Below are 18,365 nucleotides of genomic sequence, written 5' to 3'. Positions count from 1 at the left end.
AATCTAATTATATTATACATACATGCCACCTGATCTGAATGTAATAATGCTACACTGTGGCATGTTTACGCAAAAGGAATTACATTATTTATGATAAGGAATATTTACTGTGAATTTTATCCCCATTTTCAACAAAGCCTTATGTTTTTATGCAAGCAAATAAATTCAGCACTATGTGAAACAGAGCAAGATTTTCTGTGGTGATTTAAAGGCAAAGCTTGATTTTACTTAATAAAAGAATGCTTGATGAAATGATAATTCTACATTGACCAAGCACGCGCTTTTTTAGAAACACGGGAATTATTTAGCTCCTAAACATGCAATAAATTTTGTGTGTGGGGTACAGACATGTTTGCATTACGGACTGATCAATTTCAAAGAATATCTGATCAACTTCACATGGTTTATTAATGTTGGAATGTCTGATGTACTTTTGTTTAGATGACTCTTGCAGGATTGAACTGATGAAAAAAGCTTCCTTCGCCCTTCACCAAGACCCTCCACCAGCTGACTGACCCATATCACTTTTAAGAGAATAGAAACATCACTGTATGCTCAAGCCTCAAAGCCATGAGGTCTCCACATCATTTAACTGTCCGTTACTACCTGCGTCCTTGTCCACACATCAGAGAGCACTGGGGTCAATATGCATGATCTGTCTGCACTGGTAATAAATGTGCTGCACAGGGAGGACAAGCCATTAATTTCTCAAATATTCTATGCTTCCTTTCTGTCTTTTTAACAATATTAGCTTCCCTTTTCTTCCCCCTTCAATCATATATTCTTGTTTCTTTTCTACTGCCCACCATGTTCATCTTAATGGTCTAGGTCTCTCATGGGGAGGTCTATAGATCCATCAAGCTGTAGGGGCCTCCCTGTCCCTGTTTTATGTTTAGGCCAGAATAGAACAGACAGAGCAGACTGGCAGGCAGGTGAATAACAGGTCACACTCTATCTGCATCTTGGTGTGTATGTGAGTGTGTGTGTGCGTATCAATCTAGCAGACAAACAAAGGGACACATGCAGATACCCAAAGTACTCAGATTGAAGACAGTAAACACATACACATCGATGCATACCCCAATGATGCTGAGTCCTTTGAGATAGTCTATCCGTGGCTGGGCCTGGGGAACACAGCCTGCTACTACCACCTTTTTCTGCTGTTCCTGGGCTTTTCTGCACAAACACAAAGAATAAAGACAGTGGAAATCAAGATTGGTAGCTAGTATGGTGTCTCTGCATCACCAGGTTGCACATTTCAAGCCAAATAGTTTTATTTCAACCAGTTATGATACAATAAATTGCTGGCCCCAAATTAGCACAATGCCATCTCATGGTTGTCTCAAACCTTTAGCCCACTGTTAAATTCTAATGGTTTTGAAGTTGCCACTTTATAACAAATGTGTAACAGGTGGCCATCTGTGTGCAAATAAAAGTGATACTTCACTTCTCTAAAGCTGACATATCGCAAAAGCAATATTTCATAACACTAAAGCAAGAAGCTTTCAAATGAAACTTCCTGCTCTGAGATAAACAATCAACAGGTCCCGTAGTTGAAAATATGTTTCTGGAACCATTTATAAAGATGTAATGGCTCCATGGCACTTCACTGAAACAGCTCATGTCCTTCTTCCTGCTGGAGTTGCAAATTCCGTGGCATGTATGTATAATATAATTAGATTCAGATAAACAGGCTTGTATATGTAAAAGCCTTGGAGGCGAGGCAGAAACAGCTGGGAAGTTTACCACTGCCAGTCCTTTCATTGTCACGAGTAGATTAGATTATGCACTGACACACACACACACACACATATATACTTCTCTGTTTTTGTTACTTTGCCTGTTAATGCATCTGTGTGTATTTGTTTGTATATATACTTGTATGGCTATCTTTGTTGGGGTACAGCATGCAGTTGTGATGGATGAGGTTAGGGTAAAGGGCTAGGTAATGAATTATATGTCCTCATGACTGATGTATACTGCCAGTTGTTTGTCCAACCAATAGCAGATACTTCTGTGTCAGTTGTAGCAAGTGTTATTAAACGAAATTATATTTGAGAAAGTTTTTTGCTACAAGGAGAACTTTGTTTTTCCAGTGGTACAGTATGCACTGTATGCTATTCCCTCATGAAATGTCCATGAGAGAACAGCAAAGAATTGACTCAAGGTAAATCCCATGGTGCAAACTCACTGTGTGACTAAGATAAACAGTTATTTTGTTATGTCTGATTATCAAACAGAGGTATCTTTTCTGAGGCCAGATGCCTGTGTTAGTCCAGTATTACTCTAGGTGACACCAGTCTCGCTCTATAAGGACCCAGGAGGCGGACATTCAGTGTGCACATTTAGGCTCATTCAAAACGATGAGTTTTATAAAAGAACTACTATAGGGCCCATGTGCATACATACAGAGGTACGAGTAAAATATAACGCAGAAACATCACAGGATGAAATTCATACCTGGTTTTTGAATATAAACAGGTCACCGTAACCTCGGAAAACAAAAACACAACCAACCCAAAGCTGAGGCCATGATGAATCTCAAATATTTTCAACATTCATTAACAGTGAAACAGAAGTATTACATGAAGCAGTCACTGACAAAAGTTTAAGCAAAATTTTGAAGAAACATTAAGAATCCCATTTTGCAGATGATCTTAATTTAAAAGGGGTCAGCAGATAGTAAAATAGCAGAGCAAATCACAAGTAGAGTGTGTGTATGTATCAGTGTGCCTGGCAATACTTGTATTGCAGGGACCAAAACCTGTTTACACATTCACACTGTGGGGACCCAGCCTTCCCCGGGGGGACCAGACGCTGGTCCCCGCCATGTCAAATCACTGAATGTTAGGTTAACGACTTGGTGTAAGGTTGGGTATTAGGGGAAGAATTGTGGTTAGACAAGTAGTGGTTATGGTTAAGGTTTAGATGAGTCTCCAGGAAATGAATGTATGTCAATGTAAAGTCCCCATGAGGAATGAAAACTAACGTGTGTGCGCAGGCACATGTGAATCTTTGAGAATTTGTATGTCATCCCCCGTTAGTGGCAGTGAGCTTTGAGATGCTCGGTCTGTCTGACAAAAGCTTTGGAAGAGCTGCCCAGACTCCGCCATGAATCTTTAATGATGAAGCCTCCTGACAGCTGGAGTGAGAATGGGTGGCGATGGAAGGGAGAGCATGCGAGTGAGGGAAGAATAGTGGGAGGAGGATGGAGGAGGAGCAAAGAAACTGGATGCAAACTGTCAGCTGTGTTTTTATTCAGACGCGTTTGTTTTCTTCAGCAAAACAAAGAGAAATGGTGATGGAGGTGGAGGGGGTGCGTAAGAAGGGAGAGAGAAAAGTGAAGCAGACGACTCGATTCAAAGCCAGCTTACACTGTCACAGGGATCTTGAAGAGAGGGAGAGATGAAAGTTTGTGAAAGATGAGTGAGCAATGAGGGGAAGACAGATAAAGAAAGTGAAATGTTCTCATTATTTTGACTATTCAGACTTGCTTCTATTATTCAGTGTTATTTTACTCTCCACATTTCTTCTAAATCTAATTCTCTGTTGAACAGGTATCAATAAATCACTTAAGTCTTAAGACACCAACAAACATGATACAAAGAAAGATGAAAGCCTGTTGGACATGATGCCCTCACCACAGACAAAAAAGTTTTAACAGCACATTCAGAAATGCACATTTTTAGGTTTACCAGTAGAAGGTACGAAATAACCTCCATTCCTCTATGTCACTCTGTTATGATGTCAGACCTTAAAACCAGACCCACACAGGAAGAGATGTAGCAGTAGAATACTGTGATACTAGTAAATACTTAAAAAGGTGGATACATATAAAATTTCAAGACTGGGAAGGACTGTGAGAGATGAACCCAAAATAAAAAGTCTGGCATCACTGCACACACAGACAAACACACGCACACAGCAGGGGGGCATCTGCATAATTCACACCATCTCCTGCCAAAATGCACCAAACGGTCCTTTAATGCTCTACTCGCTCCACGCCCACAGACTCCAAGCTATAGCTGACACAGCGAGTAAGCAGACAGTGCCTGAGCTGTCGCCTCAGCGCCCCAGAAGGAACAGGCCAATCACGTCACACACAGCCCCTGGATGGGATGAGATGGAATGGGATTATGTGATGCAGTTGCTGTGGTAATACCGACTGAGCGTGCACTGCCAGTGACCTGAACCAGAGCAGAAGTCCCCTGAGATCTGAGGACAAAATGTATATGTGAGTGTGTGTGTCTGTGTGCACACAAACATGTTCCCTTTCTTGGCACCTAGCCCTCATGGGCTCTATAGTCTCAAGATCATACACAAGGTCCAAATACCAACATGCTCTGTACACACCAGTTCACAGCTGTTAGCCTGTTTGGATGTTTCTCCACTAAAATATGTGCTTCATTAGATTCCTTTAGGTTCCACATCTTTATGTCTCAAATGTCTGACCTGGTTTGAATGCAACTTAAAAGGGCATGTTATGCATTTCTGTTGGTGCTGGTGGCTATTCTCTATAATGTCTACTGAATGGAAGTCCAGTGCTCAGGACAGTGTAGTTACATTTTGTGTGACTCACCAGGCAACATGAGCAGAGCATAATGATAACGTGGCCAGACCTCTGTAGCAGTAGTGACAACATCTGCATTGTAGGCCTAATTATATGATGATGTCACTAGACTGTGGTTGCAGTCATGTACATGGCACAGTAGACGACTATCATTAACCATGAAGAGAGGACCAACTCTTTCACTTCAGGTTTTGTTATGAGAAAGCTGAAGAGGCCCTAATATAGCTTATGCATCAGGGTCCATCTTAATGTCTAGAGCAGGAGTAGGCAATCCTAGCCCTCAGGGGCTCCATCTTAAACAAAGGTGGAGTGAGGAAAGACAAAGTGAATTGGTATCTTCCAGCTTCTGATGGACTGAACATACCTGATCCAGGTAATCAGCAATGGGTAGGGCACAGATAGTTGGAAAACAAGCAGGGCAGCGGGACTGGAGGACCCGAATTGCCTACCCCTGGTCTAGACTTATTTTAATGTCATATTTGCAGAAAGGGGCTCCTCTAACTCAACCTTATCAATTCAGTTGGACATTTAGTCTGGTATAATTTGACTGATTCACTGTGTCCACTCGGTTGTTAACAACCTGCATGTACAGCACAGCCCTCCCTCCCTACCATACATGTATCACAGAAGTCATACATGTAAGCATAGACTACTGTACACTGTTCCTGTCATCATACATACAGTGTAGCTACTAGTATTAGTGTAAATTTATTTAATTGATTAATGTTGGCAGTCAACCATCTAAATTTTACTCAAGTTGTTCGCTAAAGAACTAACTATAATAATGTTTTGAGGGTTTAACATCTCATCTCAAGCCAAACTCTGAACAGAGTTTAGTCAAAATGTGATCCAGCTTCTGAATCGCTCGCTGCTGTGATGATATGGGCACTGTGTGCAGGTGTTTGTGTGTGAGCAAACAAACAGGCTTTTCCATTAACCTTGCCACAGACAAGAACAGCACTTGTAACTATGGTAACTGTACACAACAAAGATGGTAACCTTGAAATGCTTAGAAGACAGAAATATTAGGACAAAAATGAGACTGAACCATATGTGCGTGTATAAGACTCAGAGGAGTCCTCTTGATGACTCTTCCTGCTGCTAAATGCCCTCAGTCCTATACAGATAGCTACATAGGGGGCAAGAGGATGAGCTCATCACGCACACACAGAGCTAGCCATATGTTCCCTAGCAAACATACTGCTTAAGGGATGAGGTCATAATGGTAAGAGCGGTGAGGCTGTGTAAGCAGGATGTACATATGTACAGTACATTGTGATCAGCTTTGACCTATGTCTATGACCCATGCTGTTAGTAAAATGTTTGAAAATGCAGCTATGTGAATTCATGTTTAAATGTTATTTTGATTTTGCTCAGTTTAATTAAATGCAGCTTTTTTTGTACAGCAAAAAAAAACATTAAAATTCCATATGAGTTATTTTCATTGCAGTCCTACATTGCCTACTCGTTCGCTCTTTTCCCTTTCCCATACTTTCTCTGTCCTTGTTCTTCAGGCTCCTCTTCTCCCTCATCCTCTCATCTGCACTCAGACAGCTGTTTCTAGCCAAGTTGACAGCGAGCCAGCCAATCAACACACTCCTGACCCCTGTGCATTAGCATAAGCAGCAAAGGGCAAGGTTAAGTACCCATCAAGCCTCAGTAATTAAGATGTGAGCTGGTGTGTGCTATAAGTGTGTGAGAATGAGAGTGAGAGAGAGAGAGAGAGACCAAATATGTATAATTTTCCACTTCACAGTTTCCTCTCCTGCAAACTTCTGCTTAAACAACAGTGCAGCCCTGGGCTTGGTCACTGTCCCACTTTCAATTCTGCAATGGCAATTACAATAAAACTTATAGAGTAACACGTCTGTTTAATGTTTTATTCATTTCTCCATATTTATTTTGCTGTGTGTTTCTTTCTAGCAATAGCAGCAGTAGATGCGTCAGCATGAGTGATTGACAGCCCAGACTGAATGAACACACACTGTTACTCATAGGGAACACATCCTCTCTTCTGTGAATAAATGTACTGGCAAAGTATACTAAAGCTAGTGTCAATGTAAACAGTATAAATAAAACAGCAACTAAGTTTAGGCCTATGGGATGTGACTACTGACAAACTAACTAAATGAAAGCTGTTCATGTAGTAGACCAGAGAAGTAGCTGAAAGAAAGAGAGCAGAGGGGAAAATGTATATGAGTGAGTGACAGAAAACTGTCAAAGCAATCTCTTTAGAAACACGTCAGAGGAGAGAAAGAAGGAAGCAAGGATACTGTGAGTCTAAAACAGGAAACAGCTTATGCTATTTTTTAAAAAGATCAATGTAAATGTATCAAGACTTAAAAGCTCATTTGTACCTGCAGACCAACACAACTAAAGGTCTCTCTAAGAATACACACAACATAAAAATATTTTATATCATGTGCATCTTTTTTCAAATTTAAGTAGAGGAGTCGAGAAAGAGGGAGAAACAAGGGAGCTAGAACTGCCAATGTGTAAAAGGATGTTTAAAAAAAAACTGCCATGAGCACATCTTTATCACCAAGTGGGAAGAGGGAAAGCAAGCCTGACAACAGGAAATAAAAGGGAGGACAAGAGCTCAGAGGCTGTGAAGGAGACTAGTGATTAAGGGATGAGAGAGGGTTGGAGAAGTAAAGCTGCAGAATCCCTCATTCACACACAAAATACACTATCGTACTCATTAACTGCTGTTGTGTTTCAAAGGATAGCAGGAACTGATGCACAAAGAGATGCTGAATGACAGAAAAACAAACTGAATAAAAAACTGCTGAAAGTAAAGAAAAAGTGAAGGCAAGAAATACAAAAGACAACAAAAGGGATGTCTAATTTAATCAATACAAGATAATTACATTAAAGCAGGTCTAATAAAAGTGAGTTGTGGTAAGCAGTGTTAAAGACCATATAGATTTGGGCTGTCTAAGCACCCAAGACAAGTTACAAAGGTCTGATGCCCCTCTTCAAACCCTCTTTTCAATCTGCATTTTAAAGACGTCGATGATAGCAGGAAGCTTGAGATTGATCTGGGATACTACAACCACATGAAAGCCCAGCAATAAGAAAAATATCATGACTTGTGTTCCGCATTTATCAGCAATGTGGTTAATAAAGGCCTTCATGTTAGAGCTGCATTTTACAGGATAAAGGCAATCTGTTGACCAATCAATACACCTATAACATGGCTGAGTTTATGGCTAACTCACATGACCTTCAGGTATATAGGAGATGCAGCCCAACTGCCAACATGGGCCTAGTAAAGGACAGACAGAGGGAATGCAGGCTTTCAAATTACAGCCTTTACACGACTGCTGAGTGTTGTGAAATGGATGACATTCATCTTACAAAAATGAGTTTGATACAAGATAAATATTGCAGTACAAAATATGAGCTGTATTCACTGCTTGAATGGTTCATAACAGAGAAAATGCTTAGAAAAAAAGCTAAAGTAATGGCAAAGGCCCACACAAACATTGAGACAAGCACATGTGCAGGGAACTGGCCTAGAGATAAGCACTTGACTGAACCACAAAGAGGCAAACCCCAAAGCGAATCCTGCTAAGGGTCCTATGAGTACCATTTCTAATCCAAAGTCCTTCTTCCTATAGGAGAAGGCACTGTTACGGGACAGCAATATGTGAGCGACCTCTGAGCCCGAGGCTTTTGTGAAGAGCCAGCTGCTGAGTTAAGACTTTAGAAAGGGAAAAAAATACACACATCAGGAAATAAATGTTCACTGTCTGCCAGCTACCATATGGTTAGTTTTAAAAGGGTCAGCTAGTTTCCAAAACAAAATCACATGCCTATTAAAAGGAAGACACTGGCCCTGTTTTGCAGATCCATGAAGTCTGATCAAGATGTAGTGGTACAAGTGGTGTTTGGGTGTGTCCATGTTCATCTTGGTAATTTGACAATGAGGAAAAACAGTTCAAGAGCCCATGAAAGTACCAAAAGGCCTGTACTTGATCTCCCCATTAATGCAGGGGTGTGTTTTGGGCATAATGTGCAATTATCCAATCAGTGTGTGATCTCACATCCCCTTTAAAAGACCTGTGAGATTGTACTTTTGGCAGATTGCTAGCATACTGGCGGACTTTCCAGGTAGAAGGTCAGTAAGATTGTCCACTGAGGAAACAGATCTGTTCGTGCATGAGGTCAAGGCACATGATCACTAATCAAAATGGTATTTATTATAAATACATATATATTGATCTGCACAACACACAATCAACACAGTCATCTTTTTATTTTTTAAGTTTTGCATGTCTTACGCAGAACGTCCCGGGGTATTCCAAGCACAATCCACAAAGAATGCACCTAGACAGGTGCACATCACAACACAGCCAAAGCACCCATTAACTAGCAATGATGATTTGATTGTTGACCACAGACCTGGGTTTTGTTGGTCAGCGGCACAGTCACTTTGTGCGCCCTCATACTACCAACATGGAACACAGTCCATTTTCATCTGGATACACCTTTCGGCGCGAAGTCAACAAACTGCTGCTTGGTAAAAAAAAAAAAAAAAAGAAACTTGATGTGTATGTCAAGAAAACATCAATTGTGCAGGTAGGAAATTAAGAAACAGAAGTGCTACCCGTAATGTTGCTTTCATCAATGAAAGTTATGACTAAATATCGTCGTCAACAAACCTTTATCACGTGATGAAAACGAGACGAGACGCAACGTAAATGCTGGTCATGTGACGATGACTATAATTAAAAGTATAATGTAATATTGTTGATAAAAAAAAGAGACTAAATGTGCTTTACAAAATAAAATCTATGCTAAAAGGTCTCTTCATTTTCGTTGACCAAAACGAGATGAAAGGAAATGTTATAACATTATTTCGTCTCGTTTAGTCACATTATTATTATTTTGCAGTATTTCTGTTTCCTGTGTCTCGCTTCAGGGTCCGCATCAAGCCGCACTGCGCAGACGCACTGACCAGCAAAACCCAGGTCTGTGGTCAACAATCAAATCATCATTGCTAGTTAATGGGTGCTTTGACTGTGTTGTGATGTGCACTAAAGCCCCACTCGCGGCATTATTTAGAAGACAACAACAAACAAAATTAAGTGTGACAGAGAAAGGGACCGATGGCCGGCCAGCTGGGGTTCGTCTTTGGGGGAAAAAGAAGAAATGACATTTGGAAAAACTTTCATTACATAGAAGTGGAAAAGAAAACTGAATGTGTTGTTGAATAAGATGGGGAGAAATGTGGCCACAAAATCACACAAAATGTGTATTGGATGTATTCTTGAGTCTATAAGGTAACAATAATGTAATAAGATAACCTTGTTTGAAATGGGTTTGGCTAAAAAAAAAAAATAAATTGGTTTCATTTATACTGCTAGGTACTTATACTATATTGACTGGGTTAAATAGAACTGCATTACTAAAAAGAGACAAAAATGCAGTTTTCATTGACTAAAACTAGATGATAATAGTCATGGATCATTCTGACTAAAATAAGACTAAAAAGCTCACACTTTTAGTTGACTGAAACTTGACTAGACTAAAAAAAGAGTATGAATGTGACTAAAACTAATAAAAACTAAAATGACAGCTTCACACAAAGACTAGACTAAAACTAAAATTAAAACATGCTGCCAAAAACAACTGTAGCTACCCGTGCTGCATGCAATGCGTTTGTTGCAAGGCAGGGTCCACTATGTACACATTTCAGTTTGTAAGAACATAGGAATAAAACGAAGCGTTCAGTGTTTCAGTGAACATCAGTTTTATGTTTACTGTTGTAAATTATGTAGAGTTTGTGCCACAAACAAAGCACTTAAATGAGGAATTTGAGCTATTTAATGTAAATGAGAAATATACACACATGCTTCTACCTGGAGCATTTGCAGTTGTGCATTAGTGTGGCAGCTTTAGTCTCAGGGAGGCCAGGTTACAGGGCGCACACAGGCATTTATCATTCAGAGCCACACCCCACGAGTCCTTTTGCATCTGAGTAAAACAACCTGAAAACAGATGAGCCCATGGCTGTAGGCATACATGCATTATTCTTCCTGTGCGTAGAGATGTTTATGTGTATTTGTTTGTGTGGTTCTGTGCAATTATTTTAATCCAGAAGTGGATACAGGGAGGAAATCCTGGCTAGGATGACAGGGGGGTGAAAGGACATTCCCGGTTGAATGAATCCACACAAAATTAGCCCAAGCATAAACAATCATGATTGCTCCAAGGTCATAAATTATTACAAACGTGTGTTGAAAAGTGGAACGGCACATGCTCAGTGACCTGAAATGCATCAGCAATTTTTGCAAATCAACTTTTTTTTCAATTTCCAGTCATACCATTTATATGCATTTATACCATTTATTTATACCAATTATACCATTTTAAGTAATAAGAACGGTCCCCAAAACACCCTAAAACTATCTTTTAGTAACCTTTGATGATTGTTCACTCATATTTTGTGAAGGATACAGAAGGGAATAAATAATAATTAGTAAGATTCAGAGGTACCTTAGGTTTGTAGGTGCATAAAGTAAAATCCTTCCTATCTTAATGTAAGAGTTCAGCCTTAGGGCAGCACCAAGTTGCCTGAACAGCCTGAACACTTACCTGATCTGTGTTTTTGTGGTTAATTCGCTGGCCCAAAGTGTGTGGTCAGTGGACTAAAGACAAAGCAAAATTCCTAAGAGTTGCTGTTTTCTTCTACAAGGAGTTTTGTACCTCCCGCATAACCTACAAGACAATTTGAAATCTAGCTTCAGCCAAATATTTCTGTTCACATTTTCAACCAACACTACTGTTTTTGACCCAACCCTGCTGTGCTATCACAGCTGTTAGGTTTTTATTCACAAGACAAAATAAAGTTGAGATATTTCCATAATAAACATTAAAAGTGTCTGGGTGCCTTCCTTAATACTTACATGCATGTGTATTTGATATGTAATTTACATATCTATATTTATGGGAGTTGGTGCACTGTGAGCTATTTAGGATATGTCGGCATGCATGTCAAAGCACATATGTGAATACATGTACAGTACGTGTGATATCGGATTTATGCAGACTATGAGAGTCTCATTATGGAGCTACATCTAAGCATCTACTCAGCCTGTTAATTTCCCTGGTTGATGTCTTCTCCCCCGGGCAGCCTGAAGTGGCTCCATGGTGCCTCATCAGTCCCTCTAAAAGGCCTCCTCATTTAGCCACACTGCCTTATTTATTCTACATCACATTCATTTAAAAGCCAAAGATGCAGCATGCACAAACTGTCTGATTAAATTGCTTTGCAGCACTCCCTTACTTGGTAAAAATCAATTTATGAAATGTTCAAAAAAGGATTTTTTTTTCTTCCACATGCACTCTTCTCCTCTGAGTCAACACCAATTAAAAGGAAGGTTCAAGGCAAGGTTCATTACATTAGGAAATAGAGGAGAAGTGTGTGTTTGTGTGTGTGTGTGTGTGTGTTGGGGGGACGCTGTTGGAAGAAAAAGGCTTTACAGAATGAGGAGGTGTTTTATAAAATACATTTGGCTTGTTAGAGAGATGGTGAATATTTTGTCTAGTAGGGGCTGAACAGAGCTGCCTCGGTCTCTTTTGTTGAACCACATTTGTTACATCTCTCTCCTTCTATCCTTTTCATACTTTGAATTAGTAAAGATTATGTTCACTAAAAATTGAGGTTCTGTGGTCTACACAAAAAAAATGTTGAGTACCACAAGACACGTTAATGATACATGTGACACCTAAATCGGCCCTTGGCATTTTAGAGTATGTAAAAGGATATAGTTATTTAAGAAAATTCTGAAACATTTTAATATCTCATTTAGAAGAAATACTTCACACAAGGCAACTGAAGTTTTTTTTAAGGCTATTTAACATGTAAAATAACCTTGCAACTTTGTGTAGAAAAAAAAATTCCCTTAGCTTTTTAGCTTCTGGATTGTTCAAGGTAATTTAAAAAAGGCATTGGGTAGCACATTATTATTCATGTTAATTACACATTTTGGAGCTACTTGGGTGAAGCCTTCAAAGATGTCAAAGTCAGATTCAATGAAAGCTGCAATCATGAAGCTCTAAAGCTTCAAAATGACTTTGAACATTAGGCAAAACACTGGATAAAACTGTCCTACACTCAGTTAAATAGCAAGCAGAGGCTATATCTGATAGGAACACAAAGTCAGACCTACAAACAATAATTTAATCACAAGTCACTGCTAAACCACAATATTATTCATGCAACCAGGGACTGTACAGCAGCCTCTAAGCCAAAATGACCTAATTCCCTACAGCAATATTCCTTCCATCCATATCCAGCTATCAGTTTGTTTACAGCACATCAGAGGTTAAGGACTGCCCCAGGTAAACAAAGGCACAAACCCACCGACCCCATGCCCAGAGAGGTTGCTTGCTGTGTACATTTCCCTGCATCCATCATTCTTTGCAGTATATATCTAGTCATTAAGCCCTGGGCTTGTGTCACTTCAAATGCTGCTCAATGAAACAGCTTCTTAGCAAATATTTCTCAGTCACCTGCCAATTATGTAGAATTTGTATCAACCCCTTCTAAGTGAAGTTCAAGATGCTAAGGCACATGCGGGTCGATTGGGTGAGTCGATATATAATAGCCAATAATAATACTACTAATAATAATATACTTTAAGGGCAGAGCCACACCGAGCCCACGTGAAGGAACTAGCATCAATGAAGGCCAACTGCTGCACTGCCTCCCGTTGCCTTTGTCTGGCTCAGTTGGATTAATAAAAAAGGCGCTTGAACACAGAGCATAAGCTACAGTGAACAGCCAGTATGTTCTGCACCTGCATGAGAAATAAATCCCTATAGTATAGTACAGTATCTGTATTCGCCATCCAGAGAAGGAACGAAGAAGAACTAGAATGTGGAGATACAAGCATACACAATTCAACTGTTGTTCAACAAAACAGCTGTTTATATCTGATTCTAATGGAGAATATGTCTGATAAAAAGTCGCAAATGGCACTGCCATTCTCTGCCCTTGTGGAAGAAGAAAAGAGGTCATGGAAGCAAAAGGAGAGAGTGTACTAATATGTAAAATCATGGACACTATAGTGACTGGCTGAAGGGGCTTTCTCAAACATTTCTCTTCTCTTGCATGGATTCACTAAGCTGAACAACCAACCAGAGTGCTCTTTCTCACCGACAAGACGCCGACTAAACATGAAGAATCAGCTGAAAGCTGCCAACAAGGTCCGATTAGTACCTACAGTGTGGCACACTCCAGTGAGAGGAGCCCTGACAGATGCTCACCAACGGCCGACCCCCGGCCTGGTGTGTCATGGCCCTAAGATTGAGTTCTACAGAAATATATGCTTGTTATAATTCTATTCTACTAAGCAATATGTTGATGCTCTCCACAACCAACATGGTAAACTACTTAAAAGGCATTAGTAACTATGATTAAATTATGTTAAATAAACTATGATGATCAACATGTTATGCTACACATATTGGCTACTGAAAAAGAAGAGGGGTCTGAATATGTCTGAATATGTTCTGGAGGCACTGCATATCAAGCATTTTTTTTGTGCTCTCTCACACACACAAGACAATGTTGTATAGTGATGATGACAAAACCCAGTACTCACAAGAAAATCTGCCAGTAAGGTAGCGAGTACGAGTAATTTATCAAGCACCTGTTGAACAAGTAGAACACAGACTTGCAGAAATACATCCTACTCTCCTGACACCTGTTCACCCACTGAACCCACACGGTGCTCGTACTGACTGTTGTGAACGAGAAGAAAATAAATGCTTATTTTATGTAGCTAACGGTAGAGTCTAATGACCTCTCTGTATGAAAACCTGTTGAATTCATGTGGTCTTGGAGACTGAGACCAGGCAGCTCCTTCACCATCAGTAGTACGTGTCCAGCAGAGAGGCCACTGTTCTGTGCAGCAGAGAAGAAGACAATGCCACAGAGAGTGCATCTTTTTTAATTACAATTTTAAATTGCTGACTGTGTATTATGTGCTCCTAAAATTGGTAAAAACGGCAGTATTAGATACATCATGTTCAGTGGTGGCAGTGCCATGTTTGTTTACAGAGAAAATCTTATGTTAATTTCTGGATGCAGCCTCCAGTTGTATAATTTACTCAATCACATTCCAAAAGTAAGCAGGATGTCATAATAATAATCACTGTGCTATTATGGTATTATTTTTATAGAAGATTATTATTGTTTCTTATGTACTTGAGTATATGATGAATGTGCATTTTTGTAGTTTGTTGTATTTGTCGGTTGGTGAACAGATCCGGGATGATCATGTTTCAGTGTCACAAGGTTTGGTTCAATGTCAAATCCCTGTGTGTGTAACTAAAGATCCTTGATAGGAACACGGCAGCTGGTATGCTGGCTGTCACACACAAACACAGACACCTGTCGCCTGAGCCAGCAAGTCTCTCGGGCTTTCTCACCCTCTTACTCACACACACACACACACACACACACTGACTCAGCATGCATCATGACCTCCATTATTTTGAAGAAAAAGTCAAAGTAATCCAAACACACACATAAAAAAAAAAACATATACAAGTAGCCCAACTGTGAAAACAGAGCTACAGTGGGAGACTGTAGCTTTACTATTCTTGTCTTTCATGTAACCAGGGGAGTTTGACTGAAAGAGAGACACAGGAAGAAAGGGGCGGAGCAGCAGGTGTTGGGTGTGTACTGTATGTGTGTTCGTTACTATAGATGAACTGGGGGTCAGTGCAGTGCTCTCAGTATGCCATCTGTCATATATCAGCTACCTCTCACACCAACATTTCCTTTCATTCAGTAGCAATGTCAAACCACCCCGACCCAAACCAAAGCATTCTACAATACAGACATAACTAAATGTTGAATTTGCTCATCAAATATTTGGCTCACACAAAGCCCTTTGTATTTACTGAAAGATGAGATTAAATGAATTGATCTGTTGACAATGCTCAAGTAATTGATTAAGTGTCTATGAAATGTTAAAATAAAAAACATTTTAAAAAAATTGACCAATTCTGCCATTCAAAGGCAACGTCTTTAAATGCTCAGCTATGTCCCATGGATACACTACTCGGAGAGATTTACAAAAAACAGGGAGAAACAGCAAACTCTCACCTTTCTGAAACCAGAAAATTCACTCTATTGCATTTTTGCTTGAATAAACTGTCAGGGCCGCTCGGCGGCCGCTGTCTCTCCTCCGTCTTTCTCTCCTCTGCTCTCTCTATCCTGTGGGCTCTGCACCTCAGCTGTGTTGGATTCCAGTAATTAGCGACTGGTTTGTCGATGCACACAGCTGGGGTACATCCCGATGATTACCTTCTCCTCCTTATTTATACCGCTGACAGACGCTCAAGTTTTGCTGGAACATTAACAGAGTAACGCGGACTGTACATGTTGGTAGAATGCTACGCTGACAGACACTGTGCGTTTTGGCTCGACTCGACCACACTACCTACGAGCTACGCTCATTTACACTACACTACATATCATACATATCCAAGTACCGTACTTTCCCATGTTATGTTCTTTTGATACTTTGTGTTCTCTTTCTTTACCTGCTGCCGTCATGTTTTTCCCCCTAGCACCTGGGTCTGCACACTTGAGTCCAACCTCAGTCCTCCCTCACCCTCCTGGTGAGGGGGGCTACCATAACATAAACTGGTTACATGATTAAGCAATTATCCAAATCTCTGCCATTATTGCTATTATTTCTATATTATTAATATAATTTGTCAGTCATTGATTAATCCAACTTCAGGTTGCCTGTACTTTTTCAAAACTGCCCAAATGTGCAGCCATCAAACCATATTCATATAGATTAGAGCTGCCCTGTACAACAATCGTCATCTGTTTCTAACAAAATGAGATGTACAGTAAATATTGGCAGTCAATTTGGTGGTATTTTATGACTTCTTTTCTACTATGACTCTGTGTTATTAATAGCATGCCTTTTAAGTAACAAAACCTCAGATCTCCATTCAGTTTGGCCTTGACTTGAGCCTTACTCCCTCATTTCCTTCTCTCTCTCTCTTTGTGTTGCAATACAAATTATAATAATGTGCTAATGAAATCCTCTTCTTAATCAGATTAATATAAAGGTTACATAAAGCCTGTAAATACTGCTTTAAAATTACACGTGGCCATTACACCAACAACATGACAGCCTTGTGCTTTTACAAAGTGACAGCACAGTGGCAGTGCAGATTCTGTTTTTGCCTCAAAAATACAACTTCCAATTTTAAGACAACTGTGAAACACACTAAAGTTACAGTTATAAAATGTTCTTCAGACTGTAAATGCTAATTGTTTTTATCTGTTTGCTTGTAATACTTTAATAAAATGTTGGGTGGGCATTTTAATTTTGGGCACAAATGTGATCCTGATAATCATTTCTAGACACAACCCAGACGTGAGACATGGAGACGGGCTCGTACACTCTCAGAGCACAGCTTTCCAGAGGAGACAGGTTGACACTACCATACATACACCAATATCTCTCTGGCCCAGGGCCCTGAACTGTGAAACCAAAGACAAAACAGTGAGAGAAATGACATGGCCAGAGGTAGAAAAATTAAGGTGAAAGATTGGAGAAAACTAGAGGCACCCAAGTGTGTGAGTGCAAAAGTGGGGAGAAGATAAGTGACGGAGAGGATGACAGACAGAGAGAGGTAATGGTGTGACCTTGTGAAAGCCTGCCATCACCTGCTGGGAGAAAAATTACCTGCAGGAGATAGCCAGAGCACCTGATCACAGATCAACATCCACCTCTCTCTCCCCTCTAGCTCCTTCACTACCTCTTTAACTACTCCCAGTTGAGGACTATGTTACTTGCTCAAAATAACTAAACTCAATTAAAATGGAATAGAAATGACTCTAGTGGGTCCTCTACTTTCATTAATTGTGAGCAAAATAACCTCACTCTCAGTTACCCTCACACTTCATCCATCTTTTTAGCTCTTTTCTCACTTCTTCCGTCCTCTCCTCCACTGTAATTTGTCTTCATCTATCTCACGTTATCTCTTTAACTGTAAATTCAATTTAATGTGCCTCATTGCCACAAAATTTCAGAACAGTGTTGCCAAGGCATCAAGGTCGGAACTTTGACATCAAATTTGTTTCATGCTCAGGGTGCACAAAACACAGGGTGTCAAATTTAACAAGATCACTTCATAAGCACATTGTGTGTGTCTCTGTGTGTGTGGCCTTGATTTTTTTTTTTATATTTGGAGGGAAGGACAACCGGGAGTACAGCAGCATCACACCTTCAGTGAAAACACTGATGAGGTTGTTAGTTAAACTTCTAAATTTCATTCATCCTTTTCAATACATTCAGTTTTGTTTGAACTTTTGTTAAAATGGCTGAAAATGATGAAAAACACTGCACACTGGTCTCTACGAAAAGAAACATTCAGCAGCTATAGTGGTGACATCACACCCAGAGTGGGGAGGCTGTTGAATTTGTCTAAACAATGATCTCTAACTTGTCCTAACAACCACAATTTTCACTTCTTTTACATAGGTTTTTCACTGAATGCTCCTCTTGACAGTCTAAGGAATCACTGACAAATAAATGACATAACTAATCCCACTGATTACAGACATTTAACATGCCTTCATTTCTACAAACTGGTGAGCATTTTATTTAATATATACCATTAATATTTGCTCATTAACAATAAAAACTGCAATTCAAATTTAAAGCCCATCACACCCACTTTTACTGTTTCTTTTTGTTTAAAGCCCTCGCCTACAGTCATGGCTAAAAATAATGGCACCCCTGCC

The 18,365-nt window shown here is 39.9% G+C and overlaps 1 protein-coding gene across 2 annotated transcripts in view; it reads right to left on the bottom strand.

Moving 5' to 3' along the window:
- Positions 1-18,365, bottom strand: part of cdkal1 (CDK5 regulatory subunit associated protein 1-like 1) — a 235,510-nt gene that overhangs the window by 159,392 nt on the left and 57,753 nt on the right. For both annotated transcript variants that reach the window (XM_020596756.1, XM_020596757.1), the window contains exon 5: positions 1,080-1,176. In XM_020596756.1, the coding sequence (XP_020452412.1) occupies positions 1,080-1,176 (97 nt within the window). The remainder of the gene's footprint in view (positions 1-1,079; positions 1,177-18,365) is intronic.

This window comes from Monopterus albus, unplaced genomic scaffold, assembly GCF_001952655.1.
Source record: "Monopterus albus unplaced genomic scaffold, M_albus_1.0 scaffold31.1, whole genome shotgun sequence".
Lineage (NCBI taxonomy): Eukaryota > Metazoa > Chordata > Actinopteri > Synbranchiformes > Synbranchidae > Monopterus > Monopterus albus.
The sequence above is the reverse complement of the archived record's forward strand: the minus strand, read 5'-3'. Positions and strand labels throughout refer to the sequence as shown.